The 21153-nt window shown below is 37.9% G+C and overlaps 4 protein-coding genes across 5 annotated transcripts; all 4 read left to right on the plus strand.

The window, feature by feature from the left end:
• Positions 1 to 9035, plus strand: LOC117574958 (probable sodium/potassium/calcium exchanger CG1090). The gene is made up of 7 exons (XM_034259019.2): positions 1 to 584; positions 3891 to 4094; positions 4152 to 4395; positions 4476 to 4765; positions 5982 to 7008; positions 7217 to 7405; positions 7464 to 9035. The coding sequence occupies exons 1-7, from the start codon at positions 582 to 584 to the stop codon at positions 7472 to 7474; spliced, it is 1968 nt and encodes a 655-aa protein (XP_034114910.2). The 5' UTR covers positions 1 to 581; the 3' UTR covers positions 7475 to 9035.
• A 3105-nt stretch (positions 9036 to 12140) lies between these two features.
• LOC117574322 (sideroflexin-1-3-like) lies at positions 12141 to 13561 on the plus strand. Its single transcript, XM_034258133.2, has 5 exons — positions 12141 to 12618; positions 12681 to 12798; positions 12852 to 13013; positions 13072 to 13199; positions 13256 to 13561. Exons 1-5 carry the CDS (start codon positions 12312 to 12314, stop codon positions 13498 to 13500), a joined length of 960 nt encoding a protein of 319 aa, XP_034114024.2. The 5' UTR covers positions 12141 to 12311; the 3' UTR covers positions 13501 to 13561.
• An 809-nt stretch (positions 13562 to 14370) lies between these two features.
• LOC117575699 (sideroflexin-1-3-like) lies at positions 14371 to 17168 on the plus strand. 2 transcript variants are annotated; one of them, XM_034260011.2, is made up of 6 exons: positions 14371 to 14548; positions 15276 to 15633; positions 16034 to 16151; positions 16241 to 16402; positions 16458 to 16585; positions 16643 to 17168. In XM_034260011.2, exons 2-6 carry the CDS (start codon positions 15318 to 15320, stop codon positions 16885 to 16887), a joined length of 969 nt encoding a protein of 322 aa, XP_034115902.1. In that variant the 5' UTR covers positions 14371 to 14548; positions 15276 to 15317; the 3' UTR covers positions 16888 to 17168. The 2 variants fall into 2 exon arrangements, with proteins under 2 accessions (XP_034115902.1, XP_034115903.1); XM_034260012.2 differs by having other exon boundaries at positions 15279 to 15633.
• A 218-nt stretch (positions 17169 to 17386) lies between these two features.
• LOC117575917 (uncharacterized) lies at positions 17387 to 21123 on the plus strand. Its single transcript, XM_034260371.2, has 3 exons — positions 17387 to 17614; positions 17676 to 18761; positions 19305 to 21123. The coding sequence occupies exons 1-3, from the start codon at positions 17539 to 17541 to the stop codon at positions 19334 to 19336; spliced, it is 1194 nt and encodes a 397-aa protein (XP_034116262.1). The 5' UTR covers positions 17387 to 17538; the 3' UTR covers positions 19337 to 21123.
• The last annotated feature ends 30 nt before the right edge of the window (positions 21124 to 21153 follow it).

Below are 21153 nucleotides of genomic sequence, written 5' to 3' on the forward strand. Positions count from 1 at the left end.
TCTGAACCGTCTCGCCAGGCGAAAGCAAAAGCAAAGCTTTGCTTGCTCGTGCGCGTTTCGAATCACATACACCACTCACCCATACACACATACACACATAAATACAAGCACACACACTCACACAGAGAAAGAACCGTGCATGGTGCGCGAGGCGAAATAGTATAAATCAAATGAAAACTTCGTATTACGAGTATTAAATAATAGTTCTACTATAACATATACACATACTATACAATATATGAACTTTACGCAGCAACTGCTGGCGCTGAGTGAAGAATGAAACACAAGTGATGCGATTTGCAGGCCCAAAACAAAAGGTCTTAGCCAAATATATCGTCGCATGTTTTCCAATGCAACGCTTTTCTTCTGTATCTGTTTTCCGCAAAACACCCACATTGCAATCTCGTGCTCGTGCTAACTAACTGTGGATAAAAAAAAGGGAAACAACACAAAAAAAAAAAAAAACTTTGTAATCAATTAAATTATTTATTCAATTATTCCAATTAATCGAAAGCTGAAAATCTGCTCATTAAACTAAACCAACTACAAGCGAAGCGTTTGAATTAACAACAGCTGCAAAAATGGTAAATATTTTATAATGTGATTATGAAATTGCTTTCCTGCATGAGTGTGTGTGTGTGTGTGAGTGTGTAATCCTGATGCGAGACAATTGCTTGAGCTTGTGCAAATTGTTTACTACGTCAAGTCCAAGTCAATTGCATTTTTCATCTGCCAGCAGCTTCTTCAATTGTCTGCAATTTTTCCGAGCAAACAAAAAGCCAAAACGACACAGACAACATCACTTTTGCTTTTCTTTAAGATTGATGGGTTGGGGGGTGGCAATGAAGGCGATGTCCTTTGTTTTGAGCCTTTAAGAAAAATATGATGTAAGCCCGAACACCCAGCTACGACAATGACGTTTCCGCTGCCTCCCATTTCTCCTCTCCGGCCAGCCGCCTACTATAAACTAACATACACACACATACATACTGACGACCACATATAAGTGTATATGTAATCGCATATGTATTTAGTCAGCAGAGCCATTTATTTTTATAAGATGTGTTGCTGCAGCATCCACGCTAACTACGTATAACTGTAACTGTAACTAACAATCCCTCCTGCCCACCGCTTTAGACCACATTTACACTCACACAGCGACCATTTGCAACCTTAGCCAACAACGCGCGTATGAGTAAAAGCTTGTTGAGATGGCAAAGGGGCAGAGGGAAGAGGAAAGGGAAGGCGGCTCTCTGCAAATCGATATTGTGCGGCATGACCGAGTGGCCCACAAGGCGCTCACTGTGTGTATGTTTTGGCCTGTGGAGCTGTCAGCCTCCTCGCCCCTACCACACCACAGAAAAAGAGAGAGAGAGAGAGACAGAGAGAGAGAGAGAGAGAGAGTGGTGTGGTGGCTTTTCTGGGGCCATCAAAGCCAAGCAGGCAGCCAGCCAGACGCCGCTGCTCCTTTTTGTACTCTCTCTCTCTCTGCATCTCTCACCCCGGCAGTTGATTTCGTGTTCATCTTTTGTGGTGAAAACTTTCAATTGCTCTCTCTCTCTCGCTCGTTTGTGTCGAATTTGCACTGTTATCAGCAACAGCAAACGGCAGCAGCAGCAACAGCAACAACAATAGCAACACTAAGAGGAGATAGAAGAGGGAGACGAAGCACTGTCAATAGCAAACAAATGGCTGTAATGCTGCTCAAATTTATTCAAAGACATTTATTTTTGTTGTCGCTTATGTAGTTTGTGTCACGATTTGAGCATTTTCTCAAGAGAAATTGAATCAAGGCATATGACATCATGTGTATATGTATACACATGTGTATATGTATCTGTGACTACGTATCTGTATCTGTATCTGCAGCTGTTTTCCTCCGACGTTGTTGCTGCTGTTGGAAAGTATGCAGCAGTTGTTGGCAGTTCAAACTGCTTTCTTCAGCCGTTTTTGTTGATTCGCCGCTTATCAGCTTGTCTCTCATAATGGCTCCGATTATCGACATCGAAGTGTCGAGTCCATTGTCTTAAGCTTTTAATGGCCAAGAGCAGCTGTATTTGGCTTAAAGTTTTGCATATATTGTTGGCTAATTGGGTTTTACTGCCTCAGGCTATTGACAGTCTCAGAGAACTTGCAACATCTCACATATCATATTGCAACGCTAGCCATAGAATTTTGTTGACTTGTTAGACTGGCCAATACGAGTGGTATTCGCATCTTGGCCAACAATTGCCGTCTATCACCTAGCAGTTGTTGCACTTAGTGTTGTTTTCCCATTTACTTTCAACCCAGGTCTAGGGCCCCAGCTCATGAATATCCGATTTCATGTCTCAGCCAAAGACTGTCAGCTGCCTGAAGCAGCCGCTAACAAAACCAAGTTAATGCAAACGCAGTGGCAATAAACTTAATAAGCTTGCCACAAGCACAGCGCTGTACTTATTTGTTCAGACACATTCAAGTAAACATGTTTATACACGCTCCTGTGCCACTGCAAAAGCGTCTAAGAATACCCTGTATTTGCTATGCGAATCTAAATGGGTATACTTCGTTATTATGTTATTTCATTTATTGACTTTTTATGACTGAGTTAACAGCTTCTGGCACTTAAGCAGCGTGAATTTCTATGGCTTCACTCCCACCCTAGATTATATTCTTCTTCTGCTAATCTCAGCTGTTTTATAGCCATTGTTAAACTTGGATAAAATAACACTACTGCTGAAATGAAAGAATAACAATAAATGTTTGACTAAGCATAATATTTTCAGTTAATTTTATCTTTAAAGTGAGCGAAAGATAATAGTGGAAATTTACTTAAGGGCATTTTAGTTAGGATAATTGCGAAATAAAAGAGATAATAGTGTTTGTCTCTTATAATTCGAGAATTTTGTTTCTTAAATTGTTATTAATGAATGAATATATTTAAGTAGAAAAGTGTAAATTAACCTGTACTCCTCTATTTGTAATATAAAACACTTCGCAATTTATTTTCCTATTATTCTTAGTGATGTTTTTATTAGGAAACTTATGATATACTAATTTTAAATGTATTAAAAATATTTGTATTAATTTGTAAAATAAATTTATATGTATTGACCTCAATATATTCATTTTATTAGTGCAGCTTTAAATTGATATTCATATTATACATCCTAATATTTGCAGTATCAGCTAAAAATAATATACACATTTTTTCTTATGAATAGCTTTATTTGTGTTTAATGATATTTAGTTCTTTTTAGATTTATTTCATGTAAATAATATTAAAATAAATCCATAGAAATAATTATAAAAATATTTATTATTAACTAAATATATTCTCTGTCAAAATGGACCAAATTATCCTAGCCAAGAAATAATGGAATGTTATCCTTATTTAAAATCAAATATTGAAATTCATGTTCAAAACTATAATATACTTTTAAATACTGTGTAATATTTATTACTATTTTTAATTCTAATTGTCGCCTAATATCTAGTTTATATTTTTTAATTCCCTGAGTTTTCCTAATTCATAGGGTATTTTCTTGTCGGTTATTCGGCAGCATAGCAATTATACTTGTTTACCTATCGTATGGCACAGACAATTGCTACAAGTAACTGTTCGCATAGATGCATGCCCCAGTGGGAGTGGCAACTAGGCAGGGGGTGGGGGTACATAAAACCTTATCAGAAGCAACGCCTGCAGGCATTGCCACCGTCAGTCTCTATGTGGAGCACATAAGCCGCATAGTCTTTGCAGCTTTGTCTTTGGCACGCTTCGTGTGCTTAGATGGGCGCTTAAGCTGCCTCTGGAAGTCAACAACATTACAACGGCAGCGAGGCAAAGGGGCAAGAATAAGAAACGTAGTATTCAATATCGATGCTTTCTTTTCTTTTTGTTTTTTTTGCAGATCGTTCGTCGACGCTCTCGCCGTGCGCGCATGTGGAACATGGGATTGCTTTTCCTCATCTACTACTGCGTGAGCATCTACTCGGCCAAGGGTGATGAGAAGGCCGATATTCCCTTGGATGTTGGCGCTCTGCCCGAAGCCGCCGATGCCGATGTGCCACCGGAACTTGTGAACACTTCGCCCAACCCCATGCTGTCCACTGAAGTGAGTTAGCTAACTCGATTTTATTGCAATTATTATACTGTGTATATATTCTAATAGAAATTCGATGAGCCGTTGCAAACTACGATGGCCACAGCGCATGGTGCGGTGCCCACTTGGCGTCCGAAGCGGGAGAACTGCACGCCACCGGCCATTGAGCAATTTCCGCAGCCATTGATGAACAAATGGGCGCGACGACATGGTGGCCTCATCCTCCACATCCTGGTGGCCATCTTCACCTTCTTCGGCCTGGCCATTGTGTGTGACGAGTACTTTGTGGCCAGTCTGGACAGACTCTGCGAGGGTAAGTTGCTCCCCCTCCCCACCACCCATCAATGCAATGCAAACTGCTTTTTGCTAATTGCTTTTTTGTTGTGTTTGCAGAGCTGCATCTATCGCCGGATGTGGCTGGTGCCACATTCATGGCTGCCGGCAGCTCAGCTCCAGAGTTGGCCACCGTTGTCATTGGCGTGTTCTTTGCCAAGGATGATATTGGCATTAGTGGCGTCATTGGTTCCGCTGTGTTCAACATCATGTTCGTCATCTCGGTGTGTGCTCTCTGCTCCGGCACTGTTTGCCAGCTCAACTGGTGGCCTTTGGTCCGCGATTGCTTCTTCTACTGCGTGTCCATATTGGTCATGCTGATAATCATATTCAATGATGTCATCTCCTGTGTAAGTTCGTATTTCACTGTTTGTTATAGTGGAACGTGGGTCAACTTCTGCTGATAATTTCAGTAATCATTTCTTGGCGATTAGAAATGGCATATTTCTAGTTTCAATTTAATAACTTTTAGAGAGTCAAAGTTGAAATGCAAACTATGATTAAGTATTGCAGATAATGATTACGTTTAGTTATATTTTCGTGTATAGGAATTCACACAAAAATTTTATTTTAAATGAAGACGATTATCATTGATAAGTAGAGTAAGGGAGTAGAAAGTTTAATGGATTTCTTATTCATGTTTATTTTTAACTATTGCTGTTGCTGGATATCAATGAAAGTTTATCAAAAGCAAGCTTAATATTCTTCTACAGCAATATTTACACGTAAATAATAATTTTTTTCGGGAGATACAAGTAGTACAGCCCAGATTAATATTTCTTATTATACTTTTATACGAGCCACCCATAGGGTAGAAGGCATTATAACAGGCAGAAGAAGGCATCTCCGACCCTATATTCTTGATCAGCGTCAATAACCGAGACAATAAAGCCATGTCCGTCTGTCTGTCTGTCCGCATGAATACCTACATATATCTAAGAGACTATACGAGAAAGAGTTATATTTTTTTTGGACAGCACATTTATTGTGTGCACGGATATCAAGTATGCTTTAAATTTTTGGCACGCCCACTTCCGCCATCGAAAATCAACAAAAATCGAGTAATAAGAGTAATTTTAAAGCTGTATTCATTATGGGATAGACATTAATAACTATACTATTTATGATTCCTGAAAATTTGGTTGTGATCGAATAAAAATTTTAGAAATTGAAGAAGTACAAAAAATATGGCAAATTACGCCAATTGCAATGAACTTTTAGCTGCTTGGCTGACAATCCGGTATACTTTAACCTTCTTCGATATACCAATTATGGGGTTCGGTATAGTTTAGTATTTTTGTGGTATATTATTTGGTATATTTATAGAATAATAATACCGCACTGTTTTGCTTATATTCAAAATGAGTAACGGGTGTCTCACAGTCGGGTATACTTGCTTTCTCACTTGCTAATTTTGAACTATTGTAGATGCATAAAAAGAAAAGAAAATGACAATGACAATATTACCTTAAGAAAGAGTCTAAAATTTCCACAGTTATAGAAACCCAGCCCTTTATTAAATTATATAAATAGTTACTTTAATTAATGAATATATTTTTTCTACAGTTCGAGTCTGTGGTAATGCTGCTCTGCTATGTGGGCTACTGTGTAGCGCTGTGTTTCAACACGGAACTAGAGCGCTGGGCGTTGAGCTTGAATCTGCCCTTCAAGCTGCCCAGCAAGGAGGAGCAATCGGCATTGGTGACCTATAAGAATGTGCCCGAAAGTTCCTACACCCAGGGCAACGGGGGACAGACGCAGACGAAGGAAACTGATCCCAGTGCGCAGCAGAAGCAACAGGATCCAACACAAGGCGACTACCAGAGCTACAATGACCCCAATGCCAGCTGGGATCCCAACGCAGCTTGGGGTGAAGAGTCGAACCAGAGTCAAGCCTCAGCAGCAGCGATGCCAATGGCAGCCAGTGCTAGAAGCAGCCAACCGCCGGTCGATGATTGGGGCATGGGTCAGTTCAATCAGGGCCAAGGTCAAGAGAATATGGGCTATCACGGCGATCAGCCGGATTCGGTGGTAACGGGTGAGCAGGCTGCTGCTGCAGCAGCCGGAGCCGGAACTAAAAGTCAAGTGGCCACAACGCCGGGTGGCGGCGTTGAGTATTACAAGTCGACGGATAAACAGCGTGAGGCACGCCCCGATCCACTGATGCGACCCACGGAGGGCGGTTTGCCAGCATTGGTCGCCTGGTATGTGGTATATCCGATCCACTATCTGTGCAAGTTGACGATGCCGGATTGCCGGCAGCATCAGTATCGCAATTGGTATCCATTCACGTTTCTCATCTCAATGGTTTGGATCTCGTTCTATTCGTACTTTATGGTCTGGATGATAACGGTGATTGGCTCCACGTTGGCCATACCCGACACTGTGATGGGCCTGACGTTCGTTGCCGCTGGCGTTTCGGTACCGGACGCCCTAAGCTCAATAGCGGTTATCAAAGAGGGCTTCGGCGACATGGCCGTATCGAATGCAATTGGCTCGAATGTCTTTGATATACTAGTGTGCTTAGGTCTTCCGTGGTTCATACAAACGGCTATCATTGCGCCCGGCTCGCACGTCAATGTCATATCCAAGGGTATGTATCACAATGTCAATGTCCTCCCCCTCTCCCCCACAATTCCTCCTCTAGTGCTTGCCTCGTCGTCGTAAATTCTATGTGTGGTATGCCTGGCATGTGTCTTGATTGTGTGTTCTTTTTTTTTTTAATCTAGCCGATGTGGATGTAGTTGTAGTTTAATGATCTATATTTGCTAATCTCTGGAGTTCTACTTCTGTACACTTAGGTCTGGCATATTCCACACTCTCGCTCTTCTCCACCGTTGTCTTCTTGATACTGTCGACCCATCTGAATGGCTGGAAATTGGACAAACGCTTGGGCATTATACTGATGATTTGGTATCTGTTCTTCATCACGCTGGCGGCGCTCTACGAGATGAACGTCTTTGGCTACATGAACCCACCAGAATGTGCAAGTGAGTGCCCCATAAATATATATTCTATCGCTCCCTTCTAATACATTATTTGCTGCAGGTGAATTCTAAATGGATAAAACGATTAACTTGACTTATAGACCGACGCACCTAGAATCACATTCACCAGCACCAAGTATGCATATGATGAATACCATATGAATAAGTACGGACATAAACGAGTACTCGTGCAGTACGCAGCAGCAACAACTATAAAAATAAATTACAAAAATAGTCCCAACAGCAACAATAGAAAACAACAACAACAACAACTTGATAATAGATGTAAATGAAAATGTTATTGTTAATGGGACAACAATTTATTACTCAACGCGCGTTTTACATGGATTTTTACATGCACCAATTGAATGAAAATATATACTATATACATACATACTATATAATATATAGATGCAAAGAAAGAAACCCATATACAAGAACATATATAGAAGCATATATATAGCACTGTAGATAGGGTGAAATGTATTAAATTAAGTACAAGTAACAAGTATAAACAAAAAGCAGCAAATCAATGAAATTTGTTGTCGCGGTTTTATGGAACAACACGAATAGAAAAGGAACAACGCAAAATTCAACAAAAACACTTACACTCACATATACATATATAAAGTTGACGAATGTTTTACATTAGGCAATGATTTTTACATCGATTTATAATATATATGTATTTATCGAATGTTGTTTGGTTTGTAAGAATCTCTTTTCCACATAGAAACATTCTTTCGATTCTCGTTTCGCTTCTCTTTTTGAGATCTTACAAGTCATACAAAGAAATGAATTCATTTTACTTAATCAATGAATGATATCAACGAATTTTTATTTAATTTGTTATTACATATTTATATTAATTATACCCTGTAACAAAAGATTCCAAAGACAAGAGTCTGTTTGTCTGATAGAGATCAATAGATTCGATTATTAGAGATGAATTAAATTATGTATTAGAAACAAATTTATTTTTTACTTTACATTTAATACCGGGTATATGCTAGTCGTTTCCCATTCGACTAGATACTTGTTTTCTGTTCGTATTTAGACTCACACATTTACATTAATACCAGAAGCATTCAACAGGCAGGATAAAACAGAACAGAAAGCAAATTTCAAGTAATATTTATGTAGATATTTTAAATGCAATTTGCAATAAACGAAATATGAAAATGAATGTATATTTTGTACAATTAAGTAAATATATTTACAAAATAGCCACATTGATTAAACGAAAACGTCCTAAGTTTAGCCACATAAAACAACAACAACAACAACAACTATCGTTTAAACAACAACAAAAACAAAAGCAAAAAAGAGAATGTCAACAATATTAACATAAAAAATTACAAACAAATATTTAACATTATGGCAATTAATGGCGTCAATTTTTTACTGTAAATATATATTTATTCTAAATGTATACAAAATTCGTAAATCAAATAATGTAAATTTATAGTCAATTTTTGGTGCAAATTGCGTAAACATTCAAATTTAGAAATTTTGTGTGGAAATTTCGACGAATATGGTAGCTCTTATAATTTTATTTTTATTGCCAATTTAAGCACGTAATAATGATAATATATTTTATTATACAATGCACTCAATAAATGTTAAATACCTATTCCGAATTCCCTTTTTTTGGAGTAATTCAAAATTGTGCAATACCGAAAAGTATGCAAAGAAAATCCTGCTTGGGAGTTTGGAATAGGACTGATAATTCATGTGTATAAATTATGAAATTCCATTATATCTCATTTTAAAACTATATACTGCCGTTCAACAGTTCAAGAACAGGATTAACTATTAAAATTTATAATAAATTTGGTTGCTTCAAAGCTGTTTAACGGCGGCAATATTTCACATTTATGTTGAATTCAAAAAAACAAGAACAAGAAAAACAATATGATAATATTACAATTACGAATTTGCATTATTATTTAGTTAGAGAATAGCTAAGACTATTCGAATTAACAATCAAAGCTGGTTGCTTGGTTCCAGACCAAGTATTTAGCTAATGTTGATGCTTTGGTAGAGAATTGATAGCAACACCCAAACACACACACACACACACACACACACACACACACAACAAGTCGAAGTCGTTATTAATCCCAGGTTTTTGCTAGACATGACACTGAATCAGTATGATAATTTAGCTGCAAGCAAAGTGTACTCCTAACTATAATACAAAGTACATACAATTTATTTAGCATAACAACAAGGAAAATACTTACATAGTGAGCAATGCACTGCTATATAAAAATGGACGCGCTCAAAACATAGTTACATACATAGTTATACAAGACATACATAATTGCATACAAACATAAATACAATACTATATATACTATATATATGTATACTAAATAAATGGATGGAACGGATGGTGGACAAAGCGACAGGGTTCAGTTGGCTAAAATTTGTTGAAGGCGCCGATACGAGATCTAACTTATCTGATTGATTCCCCCCCTCCAATTTTAACAAAGCCAACTTCCTTGAATCTAATTAATAAATAACAAAAAGCAAAAAAAAACTAAACTAAACTATAGTAAAACCAATACAATAAATGTACGAACAATCGCCTATTGAAAATTCCCACTAAGCCATTAACATATACATACATATTACAAGATCATACATACATACATACCTATAAGTGTAATGTCCTCTAAAAAGGACATTGCTCAAGTACAAGGTTCTTCCCCACTCAAAGAAATATGCCAGTTACCAGTATATATCTATATATATATAAACATACTTACATACTATTTATAATGTCTTCTGGAGACATCGTTTTGTTCCAAACGCAACTAATGTACTACCTAAAACACAGACATACTCTATACACTATAAAGTCCTGTTGCCCATTAATATTGCATACTTTTAGGCAATCTGTACTAAAAGTATTTGGTATTAATGTTCAGCAAATTGATTAAACATCGAGGAATGAGGAAGAGACCTGTTTATAACACACATGCATATTCATCGAATACAAAGAGACATAAATACATACATATTTACAATATACAATCCAAGAACTAAACTTAAATTGTTGCAGAACGTTAAGTGTTTCAATTAAACTATTTCAATTAGCCGTTGAATTCAAGAAAACAGTTGAAATTTTATGGACGTACAAATACTAATTATTAAAGTGTTCTATTCAATTTATTTTAAATATCTTCAACTAAATCAAATCAAATCAAATATGTATATTTCGTGTTACTTTTGACTGTACAAGTATCTAATGCAACAATTGCAACTAATTACTTAAGTAAATACATATATATATATATATTAAATTATGTATGCATATAATACATAATTATACTTACTGAAGTGAAACAAAGCAACATTCGTACAATAATACACACATGAAAACTGACTCACATACATACCATATGTACATACATACTATATACCCCTTATACGATACGATACTATACTTAACATACAATACATACATACAAGAATGTACAATAAATTGCATCTACTTAGTACATACATATGTTGTTACATCTACAAGTACGTGTATTTACATCTATCATTTGTGTTAACTATGACTATAATTGTTTGCAAAATTTAAATGATATTTCAGATATGCATAATATTTATTTACGAGGTACATATACATACGTATTTATAATATTAACAACAAAAATATTAACAATAATAACAATAACAATTACACTTATTTATGATGATAAAACCATAATAACTATTGCTATTATACACAACTGTTGATGTTATGTTTAGTCTAATAATGGATTTCAAAAATAAATGAATATACACACGCAAATCACAAATTGGTTTTCTTTTGAAAATATTACAGAAGTAATAAGGGAAATCGACAGCATTCTGTCCTAAAAAAGTCAATGAAATAACATAAGAGGTTGTTAGTGCTTAACTATGAAATTAATGGGTCTAAATTTCATTGACATTATAAAAAAAGTCCATAAAGAACATAAATACGCCCATATATCTTATAACTAAGCATCTAATTAATATAATAGTTACTTTGTATGCGAAATAATAATGAAATTGGCAACAGCGGTTTTTAGTAGACAAGTATAGAAATAAATTTTTGGTATATACAGTAATAACTAAAATTTTTATGATTCTTCAATTTTGTTGAGATCAGATACAAATTATAAAAGTTATACAGATAAGAAATAAAAAAGCCTACTTATTACGGGTCTTAGTTGCTTTGGCTGACAATCTGGTATATTATAATTTGTACTCTATGGTATACTTTGAATGTAGTAGAATATAAATATTCAAAAAATAGTTTCTTCGGTATATTTTAGTATTTTTGTAGTAAATTAATTCGTTATATTATAAGAATGATACCGTACTCTTTTAGTTTTATTCAAAATGGGTAGCGAGTATCTTACAATCGAGCACACTCGAGTGAAGCTTTCTTACGTGTTATATTATACATACATATTCTTATTTCTCCTTTCAATATAGAACTCTCAGGGGTTGCTCATTCTTCTGTCAATGAGTAACATAAACGAGAAAGATCATCTGTTCTTAGATATCGTGCTTACAATATGATAAGGGCTTATAACCCAAGAGTATTCCATTTTATAAAACAAGAAGCACTCTGTGATTCAATTCAATATACTTTCTTAACGTATAGAAACCGAAATTTCAAAACAATACTTGAGTTGACGCTGAAATTCATGTTTCTAAATTTTAGTACAATTTTGTGAATTTCTTTTTTTTTGGATTGTGATTTTTTTGCCTGTTGTTAAAGGCTTTCAACGCCTTACCGCTGTTCACATAGGGGATGTCATTTTAGTTAAAATTTTAGAGAATATTTTAAATTTTTAGATTCATTTGTAATTTAATTTGTATCCCCTTCAAGAACAGCGGTACTTATCTATTACTTAGTAAAATGTCGATGGGAAAAGTTGATATTGATAAACCCAAATATGATCAGAGCACGTATTGGGGTCGCTGTAAGCATTTCTTTTTGCTCACGAATCCCGCCAACCTATTGACATCGTCCAGCCAACTTGATGAAGCTAAAGACACAGTTGAGAAGTATCGATCTGGCAAACTTCGCTCCAACCAATCAATTGATGAAGTGTGGAAATCCAAGTATTTGTATGACTCTGCATTTCATCCGGAGACTGGAGAGAAACAGTTCCTCCTTGGCCGCATGTCTGCCCAGATGCCAATGAATACATTACTTACGGCCGGTAATTTAACATTATTTTATCCATCATTTTATTGATTTATTTTTGGCATTTATCGTTTACAGGTATGCTGATCTTTTATCAGTCAACTAAGTCGGTGGTCTTCTGGCAGTGGCTCAATCAGACCTTTAATGCAACCGTTAACTATACAAATCGCTCTGGCAAAACTCCCATTTCAAAGCCGTAAGTTATATTAAGAATATCTTATTTAGCTTAGCTGCAATTGTCGATTTCAGAGAACTACTAACATCTTATACTTTGGCCACGTCGGGAGCTTTGGGCACCGCACTCGGTTTGAATCACTTGGTGAAGAGTATGAATCCTCTTATAGGTCGCTTGGTGCCACTTGTGGCCGTTGCTGCTGCCAATTGTATTAACATTCCCTGCATGCGTAGGCGGTAAGTATAACAAAGTCATAAAATAGTCTGTTTGGAGTGCAACATATATTGTAAATAGGGAGCTGAGGGATGGTGTCTCCCTTTTGGATGATCAGAACCATGAGGTAGGCGTCTCAAAGAAAGCTGCTGCTCAAGGCATTTCAAATGTTGTCGTTAGTCGGATTTCCATGGCAATTCCTGGAATGAGTTAGTATTTATAAAGTATAAAAGAAGAATTATATGGTATATAATTATTTTTACAGCCCTAACACCCCTTTTGATTGAATACTTGGAGAAGAGTGGATTCCTTAAGAGATATCCTCATTTGACTGGACCCATACAAATTCTTTCCTGTGCTTTTATATTGCTTTTTTCCACTCCCATGGGATGTGCCTTCTTCCAACAAATATCGCCTATCAAGGTTGATAAGCTAGAGCCTGAAGTTAAAGAGTCGATTAAGAGAGCTCATCCGGGCATGGATACTGTCTATTTCAATAAAGGTTTGTAGCATAACAAATGCTAGCCAGAATACTGAATTACAGCTATGTATTATACCAGATGAATTGAGTATAATTAACCTTAAAGTGAAATTAAATTCTGTAATATAATATAAATCTAAATAATTTTGTAATATTTTTCTTTACAAATAATATATGAGCGTAGAATATCAAGTCGAATTTCGATCTCTTTGTGGTTTTGGGTATACTTTATATTGAAAATTAAATGTGGGTATCTCAAAGTCTATACTCGACAATAGCTTCCTGTCTAGATTTTGTCCAAAAAATTTGCTTGCACTTCTGTCTTGTATGGTCTGGAAGACCATTAACATAATAATATATATAAATGCTTATAACAATACATATATATAATATACCTATAAACCTGTAAAGGTCAAATTATAAATTATAATTTTCGTATGAGCACAACAGGCTATCTTTAAAGCTTTGCCAAAAACTTGCAAGCCGAACTGTTGAAGAACTGCGCATAAGTAAAAAGCTCTCTCTTCTCTCATTTCAAAGTCATCGACACTTACCACAACAAAAAGTTTCGAAATACAGCAAGGTAACAAAAGAAACTAGAAAGAGAAAGTATTTTTTGGCATGCTGACTATTGAATACGCTCTCCGCCCAGGTGCTATAATAAGATATCTTTATGCTCTAATGTAAGAAGATTATGTCGTTGTTACGAAATCTTTATTTATTTAATAAATTGAGCAAATTACCTAGCGCCTGGGCAAAACTAAGCAATCATTTAGTTTTCGGTGCGCGCAACAACATCAATGATAACAGTGAAATGCTCTATTCGAGGTTAAGGCAAAAAGCTCTCTGGAGCAGTTGCGGTAGCGACGTCGGCAGCGGCAGCGCAGCTCATGCTTAGCAGTCGGGGTTCAGTCGTCAGCTCGCTGCCAAAGTGTTAAGAAGCGGGACGCTTGGACGTGCGTGAATCGTGCGTGTGTATGTGTGTGCGTGTGTATGTAGGTGGCGTCCGCGTGGATAACTTGAAGAACCGAAACTTAAATACTCACACATTCTGCCAATACATACATAGCTTTTAACGTGAGTAGCGTGTTGTTGTGTGTGTGTGTCGCAACCTGTTCTTGTTCTCCAGTTTGCCAACTCTCTATGTTACTCTCTCTATTTCTCTGTTTCTGGAAGCAACATTTTATGTATGTTTTTTTAATCAACTCAGCTGTGCACCCGGCAAACACGCCCGATAAGATTTATGGATTTTTCAATATTACGCCTATTTTTTTGTGATAGCAATTATATAATGCATTTGTTTGTGTTGTGTTATGACTGCATAATCGAACAGTTTGCCAAGAACTTAAGAATATATTCTATATAGAGTCTGTATGTATTCTGTTTGTCTGCTGCAGTGAAACTTGGAAAGTTGACGCGTTTCTTGGCGATTAGCACGAATTACTCGGGTCATTGCGGCCACTGATAAGGCAGCCGGCGCAATATTATTTATAACTACAACAAACTGATACAGTGAAAGAAATTCAGTAAAAATTCGAAAACAACAAACTTTTTCTGACACAAAACTCATAGAAACAATCCAAAAATATATTTTGAATTTGTTTATTCATTGATAAAGATAGTCCAAGGTCAGTTTCACGCTCACACGCACATTTAGCGAGCGTCCACTGTACATATATAAATAAATATTGTTATGTTGATATTGTGTGACGAAGCAGCTGACATGTTGAATCAATTAAGCAATCAGCAATTCAATAATTTCATCGAAATTTATTAATCCAAATAAATGTATTCTCGCCCTTAGCAGCAGCAGCGAATACTCCTGAGAGGGAAAGTCAAACTCAAAATGGCTTTATTACCACGCGATGTCGATATTGATAAACCTAAATTCGATCAGAGCACATATGTGGGACGTGCCAAGCACTTTTTCCTCGTCACCAATCCCCTCAATCTATTCGTTACCTCAACTCAATTGGAGTCCGCCCGCCAGATCGTGCAACGTTATCGCGCTGGCCAAGATGTGCCCGAGTGCAAATCGGTTGAGCAGCTGTGGAAGGCCAAGTATCTATACGATTCGGCGTTTCATCCAGAGACGGGCGAGAAGCAGCTTCTGATTGGTCGTATGTCGGCGCAAATGCCGATGAATATGTTTATCACAGCAGGCAAGTAAACAAAAGGCACAATCGCAACAACACTTGTGACGATTGTCTCCTTTACACTAGTCCACGAACTAGTTACTTCGTATGAGTATGAATTACTTTACTTTACTTTACGGGTAGCAACTGTCTTCGTCCTATAACATGTCCATTTAAATGTAAACATTTTAAGACAGGCCTACTTTTTTCCTGCACTATTGCTATACACAAACACACCACCGAATTCGCTAGTTACAAACTAGTTCGACGTCACCATCTCATACACATTCAAATTTACATATTAGCTTGTGTTAGTGTCACTTTCGTGTGCTTTCATTTGAAATGTTCAACAATTTGCTTCCGCGCTTTTGATTAATAAACAACAAGTAATAATAATGTTATTGTTGTTGTTGCTATGTTTATTTAGGCATGATGACCTTCTACAAAACAACGCCGGCCGTCGTCTTCTGGCAGTGGTGTAATCAAACCTTTAATGCGATCGTCAACTACACAAACCGTTCGGGTACCACACCAATTAGTCAAACGTAGGTGACCCCAAAGCATAAGAAGAAGAACTACAATTGAACTCATCATGCTCCTCCTTCTCTTTTGCACTCCACACACACACACACAGGCAATTGTTTACCTCATACTGCCTGGCAACAGGTGGCGCTTTAGGCACTGCCCTCAGCCTCAATCGGGCGGTGAAGAATATGAATCCATTGGTGGGTCGCCTCGTGCCCTTGGTGGCTGTGGCAGCGGCCAATTGCATCAATATTCCTTGCATGCGAATGCAGTAAGTTGAATCTGAATAGATCTGGTTCTGTGATTAATTTAACTTCTGTTTAAAGGGAACTCCGTAATGGCGTCGTGCTGCTGGATGAGAAGAACAACGAAGTGGGCATCTCTAAGAAAGCCGCTTTCGTGGGCATCTCAGCGGTGCTGGTTAGTCGCATAGCCATGGCAATGCCAGGAATGAGTATGTAATCCTCATAAAGAGTATTCAGCATTTAATTCAACCTCCATTCGCTTGCAGCTTTAACTCCACTGCTGATGGAGAACTTGGAGAAACGTGGTTTCCTCAAGCGTTTCCCCCGCCTCAATGCTCCCATCCAAACGGTCTTCTGCGGCTTTGTGCTGCTGTTTGCCACGCCCCTGGGGTGCGCCTTCTTCAGTCAGCGGGCAGCCATCAAAGTGGATTCGCTGGAGAAGGATGTTAGTGAAGCTATACAGAAGAAACATCCGGACTTGGAGACCGTCTGGTACAACAAGGGCTTGTAGAGTCGCCAATGGATATCCTTAGTGGATTTTGGAGAGGACAATAATATTTTTGCAAAAGTGATTAATTTATTTACTCAATGTGCATTTATTGTAGCAGTTCTTTTAGCATTTATATAATTTGTTTGCGGTTAAATGTTGTTCATTTCAAATAACTACCAATCAATGTGAATTAGTTAAACAAAATATTTTGCTGGCATCGCAACAATTTATTTAGCTGTAGTCTGTGAAAGATATCAAGTTTGAAATATTGTTATTAAATAAATTGAGTGGGAAAATTGAAACGGAAACGGTTAAGAAGTTTTATAACAGTCAGCTTATTGACAACATCAATCGCTTAGTGTGCTGCCATACAGTTGGCTTATCGATAACGATAACGATAGCAAGGTAATTGACAACCATTTTATTTAAAACATTAAAGTAAACACCGATACTATTGTACTTATTAGTGTATAAATTTTACACAATAAGTTGCATGGTGTATAAATTATGTTTTGAATTTTAGCTGGTATGTGGAAAACAGTGTTGGAAAATCACAGTTCGATAAGTGTTTAACTGCAAGGTATTAAAAAATACCAAACGCGTTATAATTTGAGCGCATTCTCCGACGCAAGCAACCAATGTTTTAAATAAAACAATAAATGTAATAAACAAATGGATAATTCGTCGTCCACGAGCAAACGGCGCTCGTTAACACTAAGCAGTCGCCTGCTACAGAAGCGGCACAGTGGTAACTAACATAACTGCAAACTAATCATTGGAATTTTAGTGAAAATGCGTTTGTTTTGCAGCATCGCCACAGAATCGCGTTCGCGCCAGCGCAACACAGGATGTGACAAAAGATTTGGCACGCGATGTGACAGATACACCACGTTCCCCAAACACACTCGATATCGCAGAAAATGTGGAGTGCACGCCGCCGCACAAGAAGCTGCACAGTCTGGACGACAGTCTGGATTTCTCGCCACACGCCGCCAACCTATCACCAAGTTGCCTCTTCTCGCAAACTCTTGTGACGGGCAGCCCCGAGGTGAGTTGGCGTTGGAACTGCGATGGACGTGGCGACAAGGTCAACACCACCTCAGACAGCGGTTTCGATTCGGAGGAGTTTGGACCGAATGCGCCAGCAAGAAGAAAACAAGTGCGGGTGGATGCCGCACTCGAGTATCGACGCAAGCAGCTGGACAACAAGCAGCGACAGGCACAGCAGCTACGCGATCAGGAGCTGCTACAGCAGCGTTACGACAAACTTCACAAGCACCTGGAGCAGCAGCAATTTGAAGAGGCGTCACCTTCGCCGCCAATTCCCGTTGAGACAGCCTCAGTCACAGTAGCAGATGATCCCGCTTTAGCAGACTTTTTGAATGACTCAGATACGGATTGTTTTCTCCTGGAAGCCACACAGCAACTGGAATCAAATCTGGCACCGAAACAGGCTGCCACAACCCCGACGAGGCATAATGATTCAGATTACTTTCTACTCGAAGCCACACAGCAGCTGGAATCGAAATTGGCGACCAAGCAGGCGGCAACAACACCAACGAGTCATCATCGCAAGAGCCCCAGCAAGGAAAAGCGGGCATCGTTCTACATGAAGTTCCTAGAAGATGAAAGTGAATCGGAGGATTGGTTTTCTGCCCTTGATGAGGTGATGCTGGAGGCTACGCAGCCCAAGAAGCCTCGCATTTCGTTGCAGCGCTACAAATCGATGCCTAATAACACAGCTGCCACAAATGGAGGCAACGCCAACAGCAGCAGCAATGAAAACGGCACAAACAACAAATGTCCCAGTTCCAGCTTGCCTCCTGGTAAGGTGGAGACACCGGGCATCAAACGTCATGCGAGTTCTCACGCTTTATCACCTGCCACATCATGCGGTAAGTTGTGGACATTGTTTTTAGACCCTTTTGCTTGTAAACAAGAGTAGGAAAAGGGTATATTAAGTTAGTCGAAACCGAATATATAAAGTTGAGGTTGGTCCTAGACATATCCGTTGGTATGAATAACTAGATTTCTGAAACTATCATAGCTCGATGTTCTAAACGATTTTATTCCAAAATTAGTTTTCCTAATTTATAACTACACAGTAGTAACATTTTTATTATATTCTTCATTTATTCTGCAAATTTTATTACGACTGCACTACACATATAGAATATATTAGGAAGTGAAAGATAGAAATAAAGTATATAGCAGAAAACCCAAAATAATATAGTAATTGGTAAAGTTTATTGATCGCTAATGAGTTCGAGACTCCATTTTTAGTAGTCTAATCACATCAACCAAACTAATATTGATTGAAAGCATATCAAAAATGTTAATTAAAGGGTCTATTACATTCGTATCCTGTATACCACTTTCTTACCTACTATAGTTAGTTATTGATGCTACTAAGTTCTTGTTTTTGTCTTTATTTTTAGTGCGTGGAAATCTATTTGGCAGGCGGAAATAATGCCAAAGACAATGACAATAACGATGACGCTGACGCTGAGATGTTCTCCTCTTGCTCTCTTCCAGAATTTCACACAAGTTTCATGCGGCTAGCTGAGCTTTGAATGTATACGATAATTATTTTAGCATAGCGACTTAAGTCTACAATTAAGCATTAATTGTAATTTAAAGTTGGCTTCACGCCAATTGCGCTAATTGCATTGTTTACAGCTTCTTTGCGATGTCCATATGCTTTAATATTAGCTTCAACTAAACTGCGAGAGCGCTGAAAACTGACGTCAATGCATAATTAATTGAGAAAGTCTCGAAAGCGCATTAATAATTGATCAAATCCGTTTTGTGAAAATTCACATTTTCGTTGCTGTTGAAATGAAAGTTTAAAGTTCAAGTATTATTACAAACTGCTAAAATTATTTGTGAAAGTCGATTTAGTATTTGTTAAAAGCATTTAGAATTTAAGCATCATATAAGATATGTTAGTTGTTAAGTTAATCTTAAGTACTGTGCTTTTTTTAAAGAGTTTGTATTAAATGTTAAATTTATATTGAGTTGCTAAGCTTTCGAATGGAGAAAAACGGAAGTGTGGCCGTTAATGTTTAATACTTGGCTCACAATTGCGGGCATTTAAAAGAAAAAAGAATGAAAAAAGGTTTAATACGCGCTTTTGGTCATAGCTCATTTCATTTGGGGCTAAGGTCAAAGTTGAAGCCCTTTCGAGCTATTATACGCGACAAAAGGCAATTCCAATCACACGCACACACACTTACACTTATTAGGAAGTGTATGTGTGTGTGAGTCCATTTGCTTTTTATGAAATGCAATGAATCTGTAGCATAAAGTATGCTGCCATATGTTGACGATGCGCAGCATAAACCAATCGCAGCCGAGCAACAAGCCGAGCAAATCCGCATGGAACAAAACAGAATGAGCAACAACACAGCAAGAGGCGAGAGGGGGAAAAGGGAGAGGGAATACAAAACAAAAGGCACAAGCAGCAGGTCAACCCAAAATTGGTGACGTCTACAAAGCGCTAAGCACAAACGCTGCAAAAGTAATAATATGAAAGCTGAAAGCCGATGGCAGAGCTTGAGAAAGGAGCAGCAGCAAAAGCAGCTGTGCGTGCGAGCAGCACAGCGCTACACGACAAATGAAATGCACTGTGTGGGCGCCAAGTGTGAAGAGAGTGAGTGATGTGAGTTTAGTACTTGGCTGCGAGCGAGCTTTTGAGTTGAGCTTTCACAATGGTGCTTTTTGAATGGTGCGGCGCCTTTCGTATATTCATAATGGCGTCCATTGACGAAGCTGGCAAACAGTTTTCTGCGCGCAACGCCAAAGTGAGGTTCGTGGCAGCGCACAACAATAATAATTCTACTTGGCGCAGACAAAAACAAAATTACTAAAAAAAGGAAAAATTAAATAATACACAGACAACAAACACATATTAAAGAGCAGGCACAACATTTAGTTTGCTTGTTTGCCGGCCATTAAAGTATTTACAAAATCGCAGCCAACGAACTTTCTGCTTTTGGTGTCCAGTGAAGCGCGGCCTTTATTTTTGACACTCTGCCTCTGCCTGCCCTTCCTCCATCCCCCCAACACAAAAAAGAAAACGAAAAGTCCTCTCCATCCATTCAGTGTGAACGAATTTTGTGGCGCCAGCGTTGCCCCATCGTCGCAATTGTGAACTGAAGCGTAAACTGAAGTCAAAAGCAACAAAAAAAGTAAAAAAAATAAGCAAACGGAGCAAAGCAAAACAAGCGAAAAAGGAACGACGACAAAAGCGACAAACACGACAAAGTCTCTTTAGATAGAAACGCG

This window comes from Drosophila albomicans, chromosome 2R (genome assembly GCF_009650485.2).
Source record: "Drosophila albomicans strain 15112-1751.03 chromosome 2R, ASM965048v2, whole genome shotgun sequence".
Lineage (NCBI taxonomy): Eukaryota > Metazoa > Arthropoda > Insecta > Diptera > Drosophilidae > Drosophila > Drosophila albomicans.